Here is a 22,987-nt window from a genome sequence, read left to right as displayed (position 1 = left end):
CACTCCATCATGTATGGTAGACCATCCCGGAATGGATCCAGTTTGTTTAAATGTGTTTTCGTTACAAAACGCTTTTAACATTTACAGGGCTGACTATGGTCCCCTGCGACTTCGTGGAGTACAACAGTGAGTGTTAATGATTAGCACATTTAAGAAAAAATGTCAATTTCTTCTAAATATTACAAATGTTTTTATGAATTTTTGATGAATTAATTTTTAGTCTAATATTTTCCCGGGTTATAAGGAAATTATAGTGAAAACAAAACATATTATAGCTTTAAATAATTTCACAACAACTTGCATATACATTTTTTTATTTACATTATGTATAAAGACACTGAACTGTACAAATAAGTTTAGAAATTAAATAATTTTAATAAAAGGACATTCCTCCAAAAAAAATTGAACCATGATCAATTAAATATCAAATATTTCAACTCCAGACAACAAATGATAGATATTTGAAAGAAAAAAAAACACAGAAAAATCCTTGAACCCTGTTTTGAGAACGTGGCTATGTGTGTGTGTGCCTTAGTCGTTACAGATTTTTAGCTTATCGGAGTTTTGTGAGCTGGTGCTGGGGTTTCCTTGGACGAAAAGTTCGAGTTGTGATTCCATCCTGTGTGGTCCTGAGGATTCGAAGAGAGTTTCCTGATGCCCAGGGTAGTTATGTAGGTTTTCGACCACCTATTGATTAAACCGAGATACCCTACTAGAGATGGCCTCCTCCTTCTCTGGCCGGTCATACTCTGCGCACAATGCTGGTGGTATTGGTATCCTCAAAACATCATCCACATATGGTGCAGGATCCACAAAGACTTTATCAAATATGAGGTCCAGCAGGTCATCCACATATTCTGTGCAATATAACATTTTATTTTATTTTAAATTAGTCAAATATTGAGTTTTCTAATAGCTTGTAAGAAATTATGCAAAAAAGATATGTACATTTGTAGTAAATTTGTTAAGTAAACTCATTTTATACATACTGAATGTTGCTTGTGTCTTTACTTCTCTGACCCGGTATTCTCCCTTCTTGGCCTTTGGAAAGGTCACTTTGAACACCGGTCGACCAGCTGCTGTCGTGGCTTGAGGACGCCCGGCATTCTCATTGTAATGTAGTGCAGCCAGGTATAGTCTGTAAGCAATAAATACATTTTCAACATTCAATGTCTACAGTGTATGTAAAAGTAAATTTATTTTTACAACAATAACATTACCTGCACAACATTCCCAGAAATGGAAAAACCACATTTTTTGGTGTAAACCGTAGTATTACACTGTGGAAAACCTCGATAGAAGAAGTCTGATAGTGTGGACTTAGCTTGGCAACATCCTTCACAATTCTCTTGTTGGAGAGAACTTTCTCCAACTTGAGACATGGCAGTGTTCCTAAATTATTGGAAGTGTTACTATAGTATGATATGTAATTTTAAATAAAAAAAGGCAAGCTATATGATCTGTATACATTTTTTAAAAGTAACTATTGCTTCTTTAGCCTACATACCAGCAGCTAGCCACTTTTTTGTGTCTCGACTTCTCCTTGTTCCATGTAGACATGCTGGAAAATTGCTGTCTTCATGTGTGTGCTTATTTTGCATGTGGTTTAGCATAGACATCCATTTAGCCACTCTTTCAGGTCCACTGCTTGATGATGCAGCAGTCCAATAGATGTGGTTTTTTATACTATGCAACCATTTACGTATTTTCTCACAACCCTTTAGCTTGCACACTTTTTCCAGCTGCTTTGAAATTCCTGGAGATTTCAATTAAATACAAACATGACAACACACAATAAGTGGAGCAATGTGTCATTACATATAATGTAATGGTGGTGTTTTATATATATATATATATATATATATATATATACACACACACACACAGTATATATATAAATAATCCGCTAACACATAATGATCCGCTAAAACAGTTTCAGCGCAATTATTAGTCTGTAAAAATTTAGAAAATGATATGATGGTAGTAAGGTTATTTACCTTTCTCTATGTGCCAGACATCATAGAATTGGTTGATATTGCGTTCCCTGAGGAATTTTTGTATTTGCGGATGTCGGTCAGTCACAATGCAGTCCAGAGTCACTCCATGAGCATCCAAAAAGTCAAGACCTCTCTTCAAACCTTCCTTTTCCATGTGGTAACTTCCTCCCACTTCATTACTCTGAAAATTGATTAAAATATAATTATTTTTTTGCGTTTAAAATAAAATATTCAAGTTTTCCAGGACATTGAATCAAAGGTTTCTGCTCATTTACCTGGACGAGTTGTACATCAACAACGGTGTTTGTCTCCAGGTCCATCATTGTGTAACTGCCATATTTGGCAGAGTGCCCTTCAAAAACAAAAATACATAATCTCTTATTACACAATGTGCCCTGTCTATAAGATAAAATTCTATATATTTTTTTCTTTATAAAAAAACAATGTAAATGTGTCCCACAATGTACCTGGTGAGTCAGCCCTCATATCTCCTCCAACAATGACCTTTTCCCTTTGAGCCAACAGCTGTAGCATCTCATCCTGCCAGTTTCTCCATTTGTAAACAATAGCAGGCTCAATGCACATTCGTGCATGACGACGAAAGGTGTCGTACTTGAAAAGATGTAACTTCATAGCTGCAAATATCTGACAACACATAGAGAAGAGTTGGTAAGCAGTAAATTAATAAATGAATAAACATATTTTTTTTTACATTACACATTTTTAGTCTCATGTAACTGCAAAGCTATTGATTATTTCATTTACAAATACCTTTTCAATTGTGAAAAATGAAGCACCACTGAGATACACAGCAGCAGAAAGGTGAAGGTTTCCAGCTGGAGTACTGCCCAAAATCGGCTGACTGTTCCATTTCCGTGAGAACTGACAATGGTGGCAGAGTTGTTCAACACGTAGAAATGTTCCAATCCTTTGTGATCTTATATGACAGCTTCTATGACATACCGGGCACACATCAAACAGTTCCATGATGCAGGTCTCATAGACAATATATTTACAAATGTTTTGAATAGGGCTGGATTCTTGAGCTCTGAAAAAAAAAAAAAACATTAATTTACATAAGCACTACAGAAAAATTAGATATGCTATAATTAAAACAAACATTATTCTAAAATATAATATAAACTTACGACAAGTCTTTTGGCTCTGTTATTGATGTGTCTGCCTCTGCAGGATTAAATGTGACATCAGTCTCTTGTGATGTTAGTATTGAAGAGCATTCCTGCAGGATATCTTCATCTTCCTCAAGGTCCAGACAAGGTCTTTTTGATGAAGTCTTGAGGGGCGTGGAAGACGCAACAGCTGTATGAGAAACTAATTTTGTGCTAACATCAAAACTTGACAATGTTGTCTCTGTCTGGACACCTGGAATATATAATTCAGCAAAGTTTCAGCAAAGATTCACTTTCTCTATCGTGGCTATTCAATTCAATTCAAATTTATTTGTATAGTACTTTTCACAATACATTGTTTTAAAGCAACTTTACAGAAAATGAATTTCGAAATGTGCATATAAAAATACAATTAGCTATTACAATTATATAATATTATATTGTATACTATATAATATAAATATAGTTAAAAACATAAACATACAGACACTCCTGTGGTGTGTTTGAAGCGTCCTCATTGACAGTTGTGTACCAACACTGCATAGCTTTGATGTTTCTGTCTGCACGCCAATATCCCTCGTTCTACAGCTTCGTGTCGATGTGCTGGCCTTTGTATAAACATAGCAATTTTGATGTCTTGTCTTTACAGAAAACATACACGGTTTTTAATACAATATCTTTAAAAAATTATATACGTGTGGATACACACTTTACAAACAAGGTTTACATTATATACACAGTCAGATTTTCTACGACGACGACAACAACTTTAGACGCATTTGTTATTGAACTGGCTGACATCGACTGAAATGACTATTTTCTAAAAAAACATGAAATACACTTACTTCTTCTGAAGGTGACGTTGCATCGCGAACAGTAGGCAACGATCCAGACTTGAGGATTAACTTTGAAGCAAGACCTGCTTTGAATTGACCCTCGTTCTCAAAACAGTCAGTCAAAAAATGATTCGCGCAAACATAAACGTATTTTGGAATTTTGAGTGGCGCCTTTCCTTCATAAATAAAATCCATCCACTGCGTTTTCAGTGGCTCTGATGTCGGAAGTAAGTGAAAACTACTATGTTCATTATTACATCCCACAACAGAACACTTATGTTTCTTAGGAGACATTACCGGCTGTCGTTGAAACAATGGAGGATGGTGTACAGATCACGGAGGGCGGGCTCTATGCCAAAACCAGATTGTCAATCAAACCACGTCGGTGGGGCTTAGCTCAATTCTACGTCACAGTGAGAGCAGTCTTAGAACAGGGCGTTTTGAGACAGTGCTCATGAATTATTGAGATTGTAAAAAAAACACTAGGTGGATTTTTATCATGCTAGGGTGGTTTTGCTCACACACTGCCAACACACATGTATGGTCAAACACCATGTAAAAGTGAATTTTGCATAATAGGTGCCCTTTAAGTGGCATATTTTATAATTATATTTGCTGCTTAATTTTACTATAAATCTTGGATACAGCTGATATCACTTTCCACATTAGCAGACCTCAGATCTTGCCTTTCAGTTGCTGACCAAAGAGGTTTTAAACCATCCTCTCAGAGGCCCACAGCAATTAAATGGATAGTTTACTCAAAAATGACAGTTGTGTCATTATTTATTCACCCTCATGCCGTTTCATATTTTTTTCTGTAGCTATTTAGGTAGCTACTGCCACATGACAGATAATGATATTTATTAATAAAAGGGAGTTCCAGTCCTCAATTCTGATTGGTCAGCAGCTGTGTTTTATTCACGATACAGTACAGCTATGACCACTTCACCCAACAGGTCTGTGTATCACTGCGCAACACCCTTAACATAAACATTCATAAACAATCAATAATATACAGTGCCTTACAAAAGTACAAAAGTATTATTTTGTTTCATATTTTGTGACATTGCAGCCTTATGTTAAAGTTCTTTAAATTACTTTTTTCCCCCACATCAATTTACAGTCCATACAGCACAAAAAAAAACCAAAAAAAAAAAAAACCATACAAACAAAAAAACCTTTGTGACAACTTTCGTCAGTTTCTGAGCTCTAAAGGCAGTTCTTTTGACCTCAGGGCTTGTTGCTCTGATATGCATTATCAGCTGTTAGACCTTTTATTAAGACATGTGTGCCTTTCCAAATCATGCCCATTCAATTGAATTAGCCACAGGTTGACTTCACTCGAAGTGTAGTAACATCTATAAGCAGCAAACATATAATGGCCCATTACAATAGAGGGCTTAAATCGCATTGATAATATAGCAATATGAAATAAAAAAAATTTTCTACCACAGAGGATGCGATAAGACTGTCATGTGACAGTAAAGAGGTGTGTTCGACTTGAAGGTTGATCAGTGTATGACATCAAAGTACGGCGATAGAAACCATAAGTAGACGTCTGGTCTCTTATCGCTCTCGTGGTACTTGACACACACCTATCGGTCTAAGCAGCACTACTTTAAGTCGAACACATCTAAGAAGTCTTCAGAAGAAGCATCGCTTCAGTGGGATGCTACACCTTTAGCTTCCAGAAACATAATTTTTAAACCCTGAAGTGTGAATCTTACCAGGGGAACCCCTCTAAAAAAAACTATTTTACCCCTGGAATGCAATGTTGTCTGGTGGGACGATGGGCAGTGATCGAGGTAGTGACTAAAGGCAGTGTCTGAGTTGTTCTGACGTCACATTTTTACGGAAGTCACGGCACGTGAAAACGCACAGCTTCTTTATTCAGGCTGTGTGCATTTGACGGTGGATTGACTGTTTTGAAACTTATATAGTAGTTACATACAGTAGCACCTAGACCCTTTCCAAGTTGTCATGAAAAAAAGCCAGGAAATTTAAGTTTAAGAATATGGGACCTTTAAGTAGTCTAAGGTAAAGGTATACGTAAAAATAAATAAAACTAAATGCATGATATGGAAAATGTGCTCTCTGTCACCAATCCTGTCCCTGGTCTTCCGTCCGTTCGCCACCAGATTTTTGCCTGTGTATTTTGGATTTCCTTTTTGTCTTACCGGTTGAACTCTGTTTGCCCCTGCCTGAACTATTGCAGAGACCCTGGATTATCTCTCAGTCTTGCCCTGTTATATTACTTTTGCAGTTGATTGTCCGACGCCTGTTTACTGTAGTTCTCTTTTGTCTTGCCCTCTATATACCCGTGCGCCATTGTCTGACCCTAGCCTGTTTTGACCACGTCTTTAAATAAAGCTTTTCAAATGGACCCGCATGCCTTTCGACCTGTTCACTCCATAACAGAATACTCGGCCACATAAGAAATCATCAACTTTTCAAAAGGACATTGGCCAGGTATGGACACAGCAAGAATATTATTAATCCTTAAACAAGGCACATGATCGCTTTACACAGTAACCAGACTGTTTTTTTTTTTTTTTTTTCTGTGATGGTATTAATCAATGGTGTTACATCCCCAGGCGTAATTTTTATTTTGTTTTATTTGGTGTTATTTGTGCGGTATTTGATATTGCTGCTATGTTGATTACGGTTTGTCTTGGCAGTGTTTTGTTTTCTGTCCATCTCTCTTCTCCCTACTCCATGCAAAAGCTTAATGAAGATCATCTGGTCCTAGTTGTCATCAATCACTTGGTTGCTCTGTTTGGCTGCTGGAGGGAGAGCTTGTGGATAAAGCTGGAGACTCCATCTGCTCTTTTGGCCTTCGCTGCCTCTGGAGACTTTTTTGCTTGCCCCAGACCATAGCATGTGTGCTAGTTGTTATCTGTTTGTTTTGTTGTTGGTGTATACAAATAAATCTCAGCTCTTTCACGAGGGTCTGCATACATCACTTAGTCAATTTTTGGACTACGCTTTGTTGTCTGTTTATGGACTGTGGGTGTCATGGAGGAAGAGCGCAATGTTGCATCAATGCCAGTAATGGCAGACGCAAAGTTTAGTCAAGCTCCAGGACACTCGAGTACAATGATCGCTACTCCAGTGATTCAATCAGCTCGTTGAATGGTGGCCGTATCAGAGCACTCTCACATAATGGCAAAGACAGCAGAGTCTGTTCGCAAAATGGCGGCAAACAACGTCCCATTTGGTCACTGCTGCCATTCTAGAGTCTCATCATGTCACAGCCAATTGTCCAGTGTCTCGTCACATCACAGCTGATCGTCCAGAGTCTCGTCACGGCACAGCTGACCATGCAGAGACCTGTCACGTCAAAGCTGCTCATCCAGAGTCACGTCACTTCCTGCCTGTTACACCCAGATCTCCGAGGTTAGTTCGTCAGTATTCCTGACTGGCATCCAGCATGAATGCACTTTTAACAGTGCATCTACCGCTGATATCAGCAGGCACAGCTGGTATCCCCAAAGACCATTCATTCTAGTCCTGAATCCTTCTGTTCCTGAACTGATTTCCCTGTCTGTAGCACTTCCCATACTGGGGATCACTTTATGGTATGTTTGGGCTGCGTACATCACCACAGAGCTCCCGAGGCGGTGGCGTCCACTATGATGCTAAAGCTGCAGAACCTCCAAAGTTAGTGGTGCTTACTGCTGTGTCTCCAGAGGCAATGGCGTCTGCTACAGTTTTTCCAGAGTTGGCGGTGCATGCTCCAGAACCTCCTGCCACTTATTTCACTGTTATACACTACTGCTTAAAAGTTGTTTCAAAACTGTATCTCTTATGCTTACCAAGGCTGCATTTATTTGATCAAAAATACAGCAAAAACAGTGATATTGTGAAATGTAATAATATAGTTTCAACCCTCTACGGACACCTTGGCAATTGGCTAGTAAATTGTAAAGAAAATTTGTAAAATGGCACCGTTTTTTAAATACAGTACTAACATTACAAATATTTAAATCCACTAGCTAGCTACCTGTTGAAGAGTCTAATAAACCTCCATCCTGAGGGCAGTGTGTTGAGGGTGGGTGGGGTCTTTAATCATGGATGCAGCTCTTCTGTGGACTCTGGTAAATGGCGATGGTAAATGGCCCGCAGAGAGGGCAGCAGAGTCCTAATGATCTTCTCAACAGTCTTCATCACTCTCTACAGACGTTTGCTGTCCCTCAATGTAGTGCTGCCATACCACGCAGTGATGTAACTGGTCAAGACGCTCTCAACTACACAGCTGTAGAAGTTGTTAATGGTCTTAGGTGACATGCCAAACTTCCTCAGCCTCCTCAGGAAGTACAGCTGCTGTTGTGCTTTCTTAACCAGCTGGGTGGAGTTGAGTGTCCAGGTGAGGTCCTCACTGATGTGGACCCCCAGTTATTTAAAGCTGCTTACCCTCTCCACTTCAAGCTCTTGGATAAACAGTGGCTGGTGAGTTCTCTTTTTCCTCAAGTCCACTATCCTCTCCTTTGTCTTGTCTGTGTTGAGGGTAAGATTGTTATCCTAACATCATGTCACAAGACTGGCCACCTCTCCTGTAGGCTGCTTGATCCCCGCCAGTGAGCAGTCCTATCACTGCTGTGTCATCAGCAAACTTGAATATGGTGTTGTCCTTGTGGAAGGCTACACAGTCATGTGTGAACAATGTGTAGAGGATGAGACTGAGAACACACCCTTGTGGGGTTCCAATGTTTGTTATGACAGTGTCTGAGGTCCTATTTCCCAAAACAGACTGGGGTCTGCCAGTCAGGAAGTCTAGGAGCTAGTCACAAAGTGTGGGGGGTAGTCCAAGTACTCTCAGTTTTTGGGTGATTTTTTGATGGATGACCATATTGAAGGCGGAGCTATAATCAATATAGATCATCTGGGATGATTTTCCTCAACCATTGTGTACCGCAGCTAACAGTAGGGGGGAGTTGAGTGGTCCGAGTGTGTGTGTGCCTCCTTTCTGTGTCGAAGCAGGCATAGAATGTGTTGAGGTCAACCAGTAGGCTGTCTGAAGAGCTAACAGTAATGCTTGTGGTGGTCTTGTAGTCTGTGATGCTGCATGCCTTGCCACATTCGCCCAGCATCAGCATTAGAGTAGAAACTGTCCAGCTTCTCTCTGTACTGTCTTTTAGCCACTGTAATGGCTTTTCTCACTACGTACTTTGCAGCTTTGTTCTCTGCCTCGTTGCCTGATGTAAATGCAAGAGATTGAGCACGCAGCATGTGAGGTACCTGACTGTTTATCCAGGGCTTCTGATTGGGGAACTTCCTGACTTGTATGGTGGGTACAATGTTATCAACACAAGTGGTAATGTACCCAGTCACATACTCAGCATAATCCTGTATGGTGACAGAGGAGTCAGCAATGAAATGAGCCATAAAAGTCACTAAGGATTAATGAGCTGCTGGATTCATGAATATTAATCAGGTTATGTGCGTTCGCTCAAACTGATTTGCTGAAATCAAAACAGGGACAATAATACAGTAGGTTGCCAACCAAAATGCCTATTACCGGCGCTGCAGGGCCACGGCGTTGCAAACTGACTGGAATTATATTTTGTTTTGTAAACGGAGATTGAGAATGAACGAGTTACTCGTTCGTACGTTATCTGGCTCGGCTCGGTGTTCATCTTCAGTTCTCTCTTCACAGCAGTTCAGTCAGTGTACTGTGTGAGTACATGAATTACTCCGGGATATTGGTTTGTTTTAACTCAGAGGGAGTGTCAGACACATTAAAAAAAGTTAACAGTTTATGTCATTTGTGGATTAATGCTTACTGGAGACGCGGACCATTTAAAACGATTCAGTTCAATTTGGTGAACTGGTTCAAGAAGATCCAGTTACATCGAGTGATTCGTTCGCAAACCGGATATTACTACACTGCAGTGAACGCGCTCACAACAGATCCGGAAGAGAAGACAATGCTGAATAAAGTCCTAGTTTTTGCAATATTTGGACCAAAATGTGTTTTCGATGCTTCAAAATATTCTGACGGACCATCTGATGTCACATGGACTACTTTGACGATGTTTTTATTACCTTTCTGGACATGGACAGTATACCGTACACACACCTTCAGTGGAGGGACAGAAGGCTCTCGGACAAAATCTAAAATATCTTAAACTGTGTTCCGAAGATGAATGGAGGTCTTACATGTTTGGAACGACATGAGGGTGAGTCATAAATTAAATAATTTTCCTTTTTGGCTGACCTTACCCTTTAAGTCCTATGCTGGCGCTTGGTCGACAGCTTACAGTATGACTGGAGCCCGTGTCTCTTTTCTCTCTCGCCATTAAAATAGTTCAGTTTTGTTTTTAATTTAAAAGTTACATTTCTCATTGTTTCCTTATTAAGAAAAATGAGTCAATGAGTTTAATTCTGAGTCAATCACGTTTGACCAATTTAGCCTTTTCCAATCATCACGGCTTAAAATAAAATCTGAAGATATAGAACACTTAAAGCATACTACAATGTTATTTTAAACATTTAATTAAAAGTGCACTGTTAGGCTTATATCAAAGCATTTGTGCTGAAAGTGGAAGTTGAAGCACGCTTATTAGGCTAATACAGGCGCCAGTGCGATCACTTCATCCTGTTCTTCATAACAGTGGAAACAACTTGAAGTACGCCGTCTTTTTTGCTCATACATACAAGACTAATATTTCATTCGGAACTGTAAATGGTGTACCCTTATTTTTGTGTAAACATGAATATCAACAAAATGTGCTTTTGCTAAATAGAGAAAATAAACTGGATGCACTTTCTGCCATGTCTGTCTGAACATGTCGAGCCCGGGCTGAAATGCAAAGCTCTAAAGGCCAATTAGATAAAAATTAGAATACTATAATAAACACACAATAATTATCTGCTTGATGACACTCTTATTTTTATTATTGGCACATGAGAACGCGTCTGTCTTAAATGCGCAAACATGCAATGGATAATGGAAGTTTGGTTTATCAAGTTCATCTATGGTCCAGTGGTAGAAGTGATTTTAGAAATCCTGATTGTGTTTTTTTAATAATACATAACATTATTAATACAGATTTGTGTATTCTGCAGTTTGCTGTTTTTTATTTATTAATTTTTTTTTTTAGATACAGCGTGTCCATTGGTTTGGCTTCTGCAATTTTTGCAACAGCATACAGAGTATTACATACAATATAATATGGTTTTGTTTTTTTCTCAGGAGACATGAGGCGCCTCTTAGAGCGAGACAAAGAAACTGGCTGAAAGAGACGTGAGTCTGCCAAAGATATAACAACTTTTTATCTTAATGCGTTGCTTTGTACTATTTTCAGTTTTTATATTTTGTTAAATTCTAACAGAATATATTCATTACCAATATATTGAACCATCTCTTTATGTTTTTTAAATCCCAAACAGAGTACAGACATCAGAAAAGTGTCCGTCTATGAATGTGTTTTATAAGCAATTTTAGATTTGGGAAATACACGTTACGGACTTGACAAAAAATACCTTGTTGGGAGACAACATATTTTGTAGACTTTCTGTGATTTACCATGCACAAACCAGAAGCAACAGTATCTGCAGAATGGAGAAAGGTTGACCATTAAAAAAAATAAAATAAATAGGCCTATCAATTTTTGTGTTTCATAGGAAAAAAATCAATGTTAAGGATCTGACATCTCTCTGTTACAGACCATTCTGTAAGCAGAATTTTTGCAAATGCTTATAAAATGTTTTAAAAACTTCAACAGAGATGTCTAGAAGGAATATACACACGCATTTAGTTTGCGACAAAGCACAGGCAGAAGTAACCTAATAATTGTGAAAAAGGAGATATTTTAATTATTTATTAATGAACTAATGTTTTCTTGTCGGCAAGATGACATTCATGGTGCCAACTCTCTCCACATGAACGTGCCTTTAAAGGGGGGTGAAATGCTCGTTTTCACTCAATATCCTGTTAATCTTGAGTACCTATAGAGTAGTACTGCATCCTTCATAACTCCAAAAAGTCTTTATTTTTATTATATTTATAAGAGAAAGATTTTTTTTTCCGGAAAAACACGAGCGCCTAGAGGCGTGACGTGTGGGCAGAGCTAAAGAATCACGAGCGCCAGTAGGCTTTTGAGTTGAGAGCGTGTGGAAGCTGTGACACAGATCCAGAGGCTGAAATTTAACAAGAGCAGCATCAGCAAAGGCGGTATGCTATGTGGTATGTACTGAAACTGTATATATTTGCTTAGCAGTTTTGGAAAATGACTAAGTTCCACTTTATGTCGTCTTTTTTTTTTTTTTTTTTTTTTTAAGCTGTACATGTGGAAAGTGCAGTTTGATGACAACATCGCATGTTGTTTACTTGATGTGCTTACGCGCCGATAGCTAAGTTAACAACACAGAGATATTTGAAGCAGTTTTACTCACCGCATGTGGTTCCAACACACGATCGTGACCCTTTTTAGTTGGGACTGCATTATCCTTAAGAAATAAACGATGTTCAATCCGAAATGCAGGGATCAAACAAAAACACTTGCACAACTCCGTTGATGCTCTGTAAAAATAAACTCCATCCACTGGTCCCTTAATGCTGTTTCTCTTTTGGTAATCTGTGCAGGGTTGTCTTGCCCTGGCAACCAAAAACACACTTCTTTTGTGACATTTTGCGACGCTCTCGCTCTGATCAGGCTGTGCTCAGCCTCTCATTGCTCTGCTATACGGGAGCGCGCGCTCTTCCGGCATAAGTGCCTCAAGAACCATATAAGGAAATTCCGCTCCATCTAACGTCACACAGAGCCATACTCGAAAAAAACTTTCCGAAACTTGTGACAAACCGGAAGAGGTTTTTTTGGAACAAAAATACTCCTTCAAACGTACAACTTAATTTTTGAAACTTTGTCCATGTTTAGCATGGGAATCCAACTCTTTAACAGTGTAAAAAACTCAGTATGCATGAAATAGCATTTCACCCCCCCCTTTAAAGAGAAATGCAACCTCCACAGATTACATAATCAGGGAGTATTTGCTTTCATTTTGAATTTGTTCGTTTAAAAGTAGAGATTTCAAGCTTTTGTAGATATATTTCTCATGTATGTGAGGAACCCCAATTTTAAGTTATTTCATTATCAGGAAAAAATTTAAGTGATCTTGAAGACGACTCCCTGTCATGCATGCACATTAATAATTTTCCGGACAAAAACTTGAATATGAATAGTAATAGAGCACATTTCTTTTAGGTTACAGCATGGGATCTGCATTTAAATTACATTTTCACAAGACTAAAACTGAGACAGCTATTTGATGTTAATTTAATGCCCGATGTCGCTACAAAGCGCTGATCATTAGTTGTTTTTGATCAAGATTAAATGGATGCATTACTCTCATATACTTGTTTAAATCTCTTTTGCATTAAATCAAAAATAATTATAAAATGTTATAGACTGTGAATAAAATTGCAGTTTCACATTTTGCATATGCTTTACAAAGTTAATTACTATTTACATGCAATTATACAAAATAAAACCAAACAAGATTTTTAAGGAAGATAAAATATGTAGTCAAATAATTAATGTTGTGCATCGCACCGCACAAATATTGCACTCTGATATTTTAAGGAATAGTATATACAGCTGCATTTTTTTTTTTTTTTTTTTAGTTTTATATAAACATATAAATGTATAAAATCAAGTAAAGGCGGCTTACTTTAAAATAACTAAAGTTGTCAATTAATAAAGCTCTTTTTACATTGTGTGCACTTTGTTGATTATAACTTGCGTTTAAGAGAACCTAAGTTTAAACATGAGGACGTTTTATTAAACCGTCCATTCTTTTCAGTTAGGGTGATTTAACTAAATTGTAGTCCGGTTTAATTTATTTGTTTCTTTATTTTTATTTAGGCCTAAATAATGGGAGTGAAATTATACAGTGCCTCACATTTTATTAAAATAAATGAAATACTTAATAAAATCACTTTTAATGCTCAGATGAAAAGTAAACCACCATTTCTTTAGGCTAATATAAAAATGTTAAAAGTTAAATGTTTCAAATCTAAAATATGGTGTAATACTGTGTAGCTTAGAGAAAATATAAGCACAGGCTCATTTGGCTTGACATTTATCCTGCTTGAATTCATTCTAAGAAATGCACATAACTTCTTAAGTAGGCCTACAAAATTTTCATCTGTGAATATTACAAATTTTAACTACAGTGTTTGATGGCAAATCTGAATCTTCAGCAGACATTAGTACAGTCTTGAGTGTCACATGATCCTTCAGAAATTACTCTGATATGCTGCTTTGCTGCTCAAGGAACAATTATTATAATTATCAATGCTGACAACAGTTGTGCTGTATAATATTTTTGTGGAAACTGATTATTTGGTGAACAAAGTTCAAAAGAGCAGCATTTATTTAAAATTGTTAATGACTTGTTTATGATTGTTTATGATTATGATTGTTTATTTATTTTCATTTACGTTTAGTCAGTTTAATACTTCCTTTTAAAATGGTAGTTTATGTCTATTTCTTTTCTTTTTCATTCACTTGAGTAACCTGTGTATACTTGCTAATAACATTCTAATAACAAGTTTTTTTTTTTTAAATGAACTGAAATCTTGTCATACAAATTCAGCATATCAACTATGTGCTGGTCAGTGACAACCTATATACCTAGAAACAGTTACACTTTTGAATGATAATATCTAAATCTGGCAATACTTATGCAACATGCTGTACAGAAGCCAAGACAACCTGTAATATTATTTTTGTTTACAAAATGATAAGCATTATGATTCCACAAAGAGGAATATTTTTTAAGTACCCTGAAAGGCATTTGCTTGAAAAGGTTATAAATAAGTCAGTCTGCCATGACAGATTGTAGTTGCAGATAAAGCAGGTCAGAATAAAATCAATTTGGCTTTGTTGCTCACTTATAAAACTATCAAAAGACTGCACTCTAATTCACTCCCTATGCGACTTCCCTACGGTGCTGACTGTGCTTTAAATGCACTAAATGGAAATTTTAAAAGGGTAAACAGGCAATATAGAGACACTGCAGACTTTCTCGTAAAAAAAAAAAAAAAAAAAAAACACGGGAAAAGCATACTGGGAGGATACTCTCTAAAACTGTCAGCCAATGTCATGGTCATCAACCTATATTCTGATTGACAGGGTTAAAGGTCATTGCACACTGAGTCTGAAATTATTGTCTGAAATTTCCCACTTAAAAAATTAAATATGACCTCACTCTGTTTTATTACTGCTACCTGTTCACTTTATAACCTCTTTTGACTGTCCCAGTCACTGGCGGTGTACCTCTTCATCTGAATAAACAGTTGAGAGGGATGAAAAGTGGGAATGTCTTTTGCAAGTACTCTGCTGATACGTTGTCTTAGAGCTGTGGTTGTACTGACAGGAGAATCAATCTGTTATCTTACAAACAGATGTTCTGCATGTACCTGACTCTTAGTGTGAAACTTGCTACATTCACCTGACTAAGTGTGGATGTGCGAGTGCTTGTAAGGGTCAATCAATCAATGATCAATTTAACATGACCTTTGTTATTAACAGTATTATTTCTTTAAAACATCTTTCTCTGACTCCAAATGTTTGAATGCTGCAGCTAATTTTAAGCAGTATTCCAAACAGTTATTTAAGTATTGTTTCTGCAAACTCGCACTCTATCAGGCTCTATTCTGGTACAGTAAAATCGATTTCTGCAAGATAACATCAAGTTTCACTTTAAAAATATGTCTCATAACAGACATAAAATGGGTTGCGAATAGGCTTTCATTTTGATTGCAATCCATAACTTTGAATCGAGTTTGCATTAAAAGGTGAATTAAAGGCCCAAAACGAGATGTGAGAAGATGCTGACAGTGCAAAGGATGAAAAGACAGGAAGTGATATCACTCATGGCTCAAGAGGAATATGACCTCCACATGACCGTCTAATTTATAAACCAAACAAGTACACTGAGAAGTCTAAAGCTATTCTCTTTAATGCTTTTTGCAGACCTTCTGTCTGAAATATTTCCCTTGTCGAGGAAAAGACTGAGATGAATGAGAAAAAAGCAATCTTTTTATAGTCTCTTCCAAATTCTCTTTATAGCTTCCCAAACTTTACTAGAACGTCTACTTTTTTAGATTACTAAAAAGCCTGAATATTGCCATCTAAATCATTTTTAGGCAAGAAAAACAACCAAAAGTAGGTTCTCTAAACAACATACAGAGGAACAGAAACACCAAAAGACAAACTCAAGATGCCACACTACTGCTGGACTGTTCTGGGGAAATGAAAGAGTAAAGGCCCGTTCACACCAAGAATGATAACTATAAAGATAACGATATTAGCGTCCACACCAGCGAATGATATTGTCTGTGTATTCTAAGCGGACGCGCGTCTGATGCTTTAAATCCTTGAGCTCATTACAGCAGGATTGATTCTGATTGGTTGACAATGTTTTTATCATTCATCAGAAAAGAAAATCGTTCTGAAAGTGATTCCAATGATATAGTTTCTCTGTGCCATTATCGTTATAGTTGTGGTGTGGACTCCGCTATTCTTTAATATTGAGAACGATATATTGATATTCAATATTGAGAATGATTTTTAGAACTATATCTTTATTGCTATCTTTATAGTTATCATGCTTGGTGTGAACGGGCCTTAAGACAGAATCTTCAGGAACAAATGAATACATTTTGCCAATACCTAACCTACATGTAATGTCGTCACACAGCAAAACTATGAACATAAGAACTATGCATAACAAGTCTTTAGTTAATCGTAAAGCACAATTTATTGATCTAAATAACTTAAAACATAAAAAGACAGCCTGTAATTTACATTCATACAGTGTAAACTTTCAAGAGCAAATATATATGTACAGGTAGCTGGGTTTTTGTACATGGATTGTTCTTCAGAGAAATTGTTTGTGCTCCACATTTCAGATTTGATCTAGCATGACCCTTATCTGTCCTCTCCTTGAGTGCTTTTCAGATGAAAGCAAAAGTATAAGCTAAGACAACCATTCACACCAAATGTCTTCTATATTGACATATCTCCTTACTTTACCCTTCACCACAACTTTAAAAAAATATCACACTTGAGAGGTATTGAATTGCCAGTAAGCTGCATTATACATATCTAAAATATATAATTGATGTTACATATCCAAACATTGATTTTATATTGAACCACTATTAAAGTATCTAGTGACCTACGGTACAACAGGATCCAGTGAATATAGTGCTGTCACGATAACAAATTTTGCTGGACGATAAATTGTCCAAGAAATTTTTGCGATAAACGATAATATTGTCGTTCTAAGACCAGTTTCAACTAATATAATGATAATGGCATAATAACGCAAGTACACCTTTTCAAAGATCAATAAACTTTTACTTTATTTTATGGCAGATTCAGAGCAAAAAATAACAACATGTTGACTTTGTGTGGCTTAAAATTAGTTAATTTTGTATGTTATGTTAAGTTTATATGCAAATGAGGGATGCTTATATTGACTGTTTAACCTTTAACCGAAAGTAAACATTTTGACCGATGAAGGGGACATTCACATATCACTTAATTTTGGGCGCCTTAAGTTCGTTATTTCAAATGTGGTATGCGTGCTCATAATGGAAGAGATACGCTCGCAACACGCTAGTTTTTTCAGGCACGTCTGCACATCATCGAGTAAAAGCTGCAGTAGGTAACTTTTGTAAAAAAAATTTTTTTTTTACATATTTGTTAAACCTGTCATTATGCCCTGACAGTACAATATGAGACAGATAATCTGTGAAAAAAATCCAGCTCCTCTGGCTCCTCCCAGTGGTCCTATTGCCATTTGCAGAAATTAATCCGCTCCCGGTAAGAAACAACCAATCAGAGCTGCGGTCCGTCAATATAGCAAACAACCGACGCCTCAGGAGCGCAACTGCCCGAGCACTTTGGAAAGAAGGAGAAAACGACGCACGCACGCGTGTGTTTGTGTGTGAATTCACACATGCAACCACACACCTACAGACATATTTAGCTGAGCAAGCCAAATGAAGCAATTGAAAAGTAGGCCCATTTCGAGAGAAAGGGCAACGTTATTACTTGCAAAATATGCTACACGGTATTAAAATAAAGCAGTAGTGCAAGTACAGTGCAATATCACTTGAGACGCAAACATCCATAAGCAAATGAAAGGAGCTCCTCCCAAAGCTGGCCACTCTAGCGAGACGTTATCTCTTTGTTTCCATGCCAATCGGAGAGGGTGTTTTCTACCGCGGGCTGTCCACAGGCTGCGTTCTAGACTAACCCCACATCATTACATGTTACATTATTTAAATAAAAATTGAAACAATTAATTATTACGGCCGAAAAAATTATCGAGCTAATTTTTTACAATTGTGCAATTCATTGTTTTATCGACTATCGCAAAACTTTTTGACAGCCCTTCTTTATGTTAAAGGTGAAGTACATCATTTCTGCACCAATAGCAGCATCAAATGGAATTGCTAACTGAAGCCTATGCTTTTTTCCCCCCTACCTACCGTCCAAACTCAAACAGTGCTGTCATTTTATCTCTGATGTTTTTATTGCTATTTTCAATCTTCTCCGAGTAATTCCTGAATGCAACGGTCTAGCTTTGAAGACCCATAAATTAGCACAGCAAATTCAGGCACAGATGACGTGTGTGGTTACTTTTAGGCTATACGCAGACAGTCTGCACAGATAGGACTGTTTGAAATTTGGAGAACTTTTTAAATCATTGTTTTCATCAATATTTATTATTATTTATTTTTTTCTTTTTGGCATCGCTAGTGGTGCAGCAATGACACACTTCTTCTTAAAGAAAATAACACTTCAGTAGACCTTCAGGCAACCACAATTCTGCCTTAACACTGATAAAATATTGAACATAAACATTCTTTTGATTTAAGGCTTGTTTACACATTCTCCATTATCTATGAGTGACATTACCACATGCTGCAGGCCGAATCGCTCTAAATTTTACTGTAATCCAAGGTGAAATGTTGTTGCATATTTTATGATTCACCCTTGCTATATGTATCTGTAAAACACAAAGGCATCCTGCATCCCAACCAAACCATCTCCAAAAATCTGTCATATGCCTTCAGCGTGAAGAGTATCAGGCCAAATATGCCTTTTCAGTCTTTATCAAGAGCAGCAGCAGCGCAGGAGCCTACAGATTCACATGTGCCAGTGTTCATTAAATGAAAGAGCAGGTATTAGGCCCTCATAGACCACACAGTTAGCGTGCTGGAATAAGGCGGCTGGCTTAAGAGATAAAGGCGTACATTTACTGAATGTTTTGGAGTATTTGGATTTGATTTTCCTCGGGGATAACATTATCCCTGTCAGATATATTCCTCTGATCAGTCAGCAGTATTGGACTACCAACATGCATTTTATTTCTTGTTTTCACCTCATCTTTAATCCTTTATTCCTCTCGTTCTCCTTTTTTCCCACCCCTCCCATTCTTTATCTTTCTGTCTTTCAATGAGGTGCAGTGGTGTCAGTGTCATATTGCAGTCAGAAGATGTTGCTGGCTTGCAGAGTGCCGCAAGTGTTGCATCTCTGAACCGCTACTTCCTGCTGCAGTACCATTTACAGCAGCTCATTTTTCAGCTCATTCATCACAGTTACATGATGAACACAGCCACACCACAGAGACAAAGAAACTCAGTACGAGGACAGAAAAAAATGACAATTAAATGAGAGAATGAAAAAGAGAAAGGGTGAGGAAAGGTATCTATGTTAGACAGGATGAGAACAATATGAGATGTAGACAGCCAGAGACCAAAGGTCAGTGTTTGGCTGGTTAGTCTAATTAGTCCCTACTGGCAAATGTCATAACTACACCATCTGGATGCACAGAGCATCCCATAAGTAATGCTCACTGTTAATTATTATTTTTATTTATTTACTTTTTTAATTGAATTAAAACATAATAATACTTGTTAGTCGAAACAGTTGGTGCAATTGTTTTTGCAAAAAAAAAAAAAAAAGTTAAAGTAAAATAATAATAATAATAATAAAAAATAATAATAAAAATAATAATAATAATAATTATAAAATATTTTAGAGATTTTGAAGAATGTTGGTAACTGAATTCCCCATACTATGGAAGTCAATGGCTACCAGCAACTGTTTGGTTACCAACATTTCTCAAAGGATCTTGTTTTGTGTTTAAATTGTGACAGAATTTTACATTTCTGGGTGAACTTTGACTTAAAGGCGCAATATGTAATTTTTCTGCTTTAAAAATAGCAGAAACCCCTCTAGTTTATCTAACTTCCTGCGGAATCGCCAAATACAAAGGTGAACAGAAACAAAGACGAGACGCAGAAGAAAAAGTAGTAGCCTTTATCGAGACTATTATATTTTATATTTATATTGTTTATATTCGTATTTAAACCTCAATCAATAACTTAGTTATGGATCATGATTATGCTTTGCCTGCACGTTCTGTGAAGCGCAAACGCACGGGTGAAATAAATGACCCGAGATGGTTTTGGGACAAGAGAAGCAACAAGACACGGGTAAATATTGGAGTTGCATTTCCAAGATAGAGAGAGCTTCGTGACAAGCTGAAACTACAGAGAGATGCCGAACTCGCTTGCATTCTGATAAACAGGTATGCATCCATTCAGCTAACTTTATATATCCGTATATTTTGTGAAACGATGATGTCTTGTGTAAAACGCAAACGGACTAGCTCTCATGTAAATCTACATTTGTTCTATATCTAGCTGAATAAAGTAGCTTCAAATGCAGTTCTCTAACTTGTTTGATATCATAGTATAACGTAATTATAATTATTAACGAAAGGCGGCCGTGTTTTTTAACATATATTACTACTAGCTAGATGGAATATTGACTTGATAGGGGTCTCATAATTCATATAGACTGTTTCATCGGGCGCACGGTCGTGTATATCGGTCTGGCTGCGGTGCCTTCTACAAACGCAGTTAAGGGCTAGGTTATGAGTAGACTGAAGTTGGGCTCAGGTGGGTGTGCTGCAGGATGTGTTTCCCATACATTTATTTATTTTTTGAGACTCGCCACAATTTTAAAACTGATCTTTTTTCAAAAAGACTTCATTGAGTAACGTTGCGTACCGCACGTTTAATAATAATAATAATTCCTTACATTTATGTTTAAATATCAAAACGAGGCACAGGTGTTTTTATATCGCTTTATTTCTGAAGGAAGACTTGCATGTTATATGCCTGATAGCAGCCTGTGAGCGTGCCAGCTCTGCTTCGTTTACAGCTGTTACTGGGGAAACCTCTATTTCTCACGCTTTATGTCTATGCTTTAAAACATCTACTGTTGACAAATAATGAATTTGCATTTTCATTAAGTCCGTCGGATCCACGCAGCAAACATTTTGCTCACAAAAAATCTCTACTCTAGAGGGACTTTGCTGTTGTTATTGATTCTATTTGGAAGTCTACCGGAAGTTAAGTTATGTCCACAAAAGCGCTCATGCGCAGTAACGTTTGTTTATGTTGTTGCCATTGAAACCGTCTATATCTCTCCGTTCGAAAAGACGTGATTGTCAAAATACTAAGTTAGAATGAGTGGGGAATGATAGGGAGCGACATGGCGCGTGTTCCAATGAACAACAACTCCCATGAGCCTTACGCTCTTTCCCGACGTCATCAAAGTACGTCTTATGTTATTATTTTGATTGAGTGACCCCTGGTGGCCAAGAATTACATACTACACGTTTAACCCTCTGGAGTGGCTTCACGTGTTTACAAGTGATGAGGAATTTTCTTCTGATAACCCCGAAAAGAACTTAAATTACACTTTCAGTTTTGATCGTACAGATAAGAGCAATATATCAATCGAATCTGTAAAGGGTCTATTTTTTTTATACATAAATAATAACAACACAGCTTTGTGCACTTATAAAATAAAGATAACAAACAAGGTATGCTGTCTGCAGTAGGGATGCTCCGATCACGATCGCCCGATCGTTATGCGCATCTCGTCAGTAAAGCCGGTTCTCTAATCAGCGGTTAATTCCATCAGGTGCGTGATTTCACATAGAGTAGCTGTTACTACACAGAGCCGTTGTTAATAGAGAAGATGCGCAAATCAAGTTAATTTTCAGCGTTTATTGGCGCATCTTCTCAGTTAACAACCGCTCTGTGTAGTAACAGCTGCTCTATGTGAAATCACGCACCTGATGGAATTAACAGCTGATTAAATAACCGGCTTTACTGACGAGATGCACATTAACGATCGGCCGATCGTGATCGGAGCACCCCTAGTCTGCAGCCTTGGTCTGTGCTGATCTTCATTTGGAGATCCTCAGAAAAAAGAATGAAGCGCTAAATCCAACAGAGATCATAAAAATAAGTCTCTTTTTATGTATTGATATACTTGTATTAGGTTTCACATAACGTGTACACATTTTAGACTTTTTTCCAAACTATAATTCCTGACTAAATGTATAATCAAGTGTTTCAAACATGTATCAAACATGTTTCATTGACTACGTTTTCAAGCTGTTAAAATTCGGGTTATGGTCGGGTTAAGGTCACTATTTCTGAAACATTCGGGATAACCCGTTTACATGCGTGAGCAGAGAGAGTTACTCCTGTATACATGGAATGTGTAATCAGTCGCCAATATCCTGAGGTAAATAGCGACGCACGGACAACATTACTCAAAAGACCAAGATTCCTTGCGAATAGAACATGCGCAGAACACACATTTTGATGGGGATATGCCGAAACGCATTTACAAGACCAAATATTTGGGTTAGAAAAGGGGTACCCCCAGGTATAATATCCCATTTTTTAAAAACCGGGATATAAGCATATCCAAGTTTTTGCGGGTGTTTACATGGCCGTGCACGACCGGGTTATTGCTAATATTGTGGTTCTGAACGGGTTATTGGCTGCATGTAAACGTAGTCAATAACAATATACACTATACCATTCAAAAGCTTGATGTAAATAATATAAATGCAACAAATAAATGTAAATGTAACAAATGTAACAAAAAATGGTGTTCTTTCAATTTAT

General features: G+C 37.3%; 2 protein-coding genes across 3 annotated transcripts in view; both read right to left on the bottom strand.

Moving 5' to 3' along the window:
• The window catches only part of atrnl1a (attractin-like 1a), a 300,556-nt gene that overhangs the window by 3,675 nt on the left and 273,894 nt on the right, over window positions 1–22,987 (bottom strand). The gene's annotated exons all lie outside the window — the stretch shown is intronic.
• Window positions 298–4,133, bottom strand: LOC113057138 (uncharacterized). Of its 2 annotated transcripts, XM_026224247.1 has the most exons (11): window positions 3,973–4,133; window positions 3,612–3,735; window positions 3,146–3,380; window positions 2,769–3,045; window positions 2,465–2,642; window positions 2,273–2,349; window positions 1,998–2,178; window positions 1,508–1,756; window positions 1,221–1,392; window positions 990–1,138; window positions 298–857 (listed from the first exon to the last, which is right to left on the bottom strand). In XM_026224247.1, exons 2-11 carry the CDS (start codon window positions 3,643–3,645, stop codon window positions 688–690), a joined length of 1,722 nt encoding a protein of 573 aa, XP_026080032.1. In that variant the 5' UTR covers window positions 3,646–3,735; window positions 3,973–4,133; the 3' UTR covers window positions 298–687. The 2 variants fall into 2 exon arrangements, with proteins under 2 accessions (XP_026080032.1, XP_026080033.1); XM_026224248.1 differs by having other exon boundaries at window positions 3,612–4,123.

The sequence above is a fragment of the Carassius auratus genome, chromosome 38 (genome assembly GCF_003368295.1).
Source record: "Carassius auratus strain Wakin chromosome 38, ASM336829v1, whole genome shotgun sequence".
Classification (NCBI taxonomy): Eukaryota; Metazoa; Chordata; class Actinopteri; order Cypriniformes; family Cyprinidae; genus Carassius; species Carassius auratus.
The sequence above is the reverse complement of the archived record's forward strand: the minus strand, read 5'-3'. Positions and strand labels throughout refer to the sequence as shown.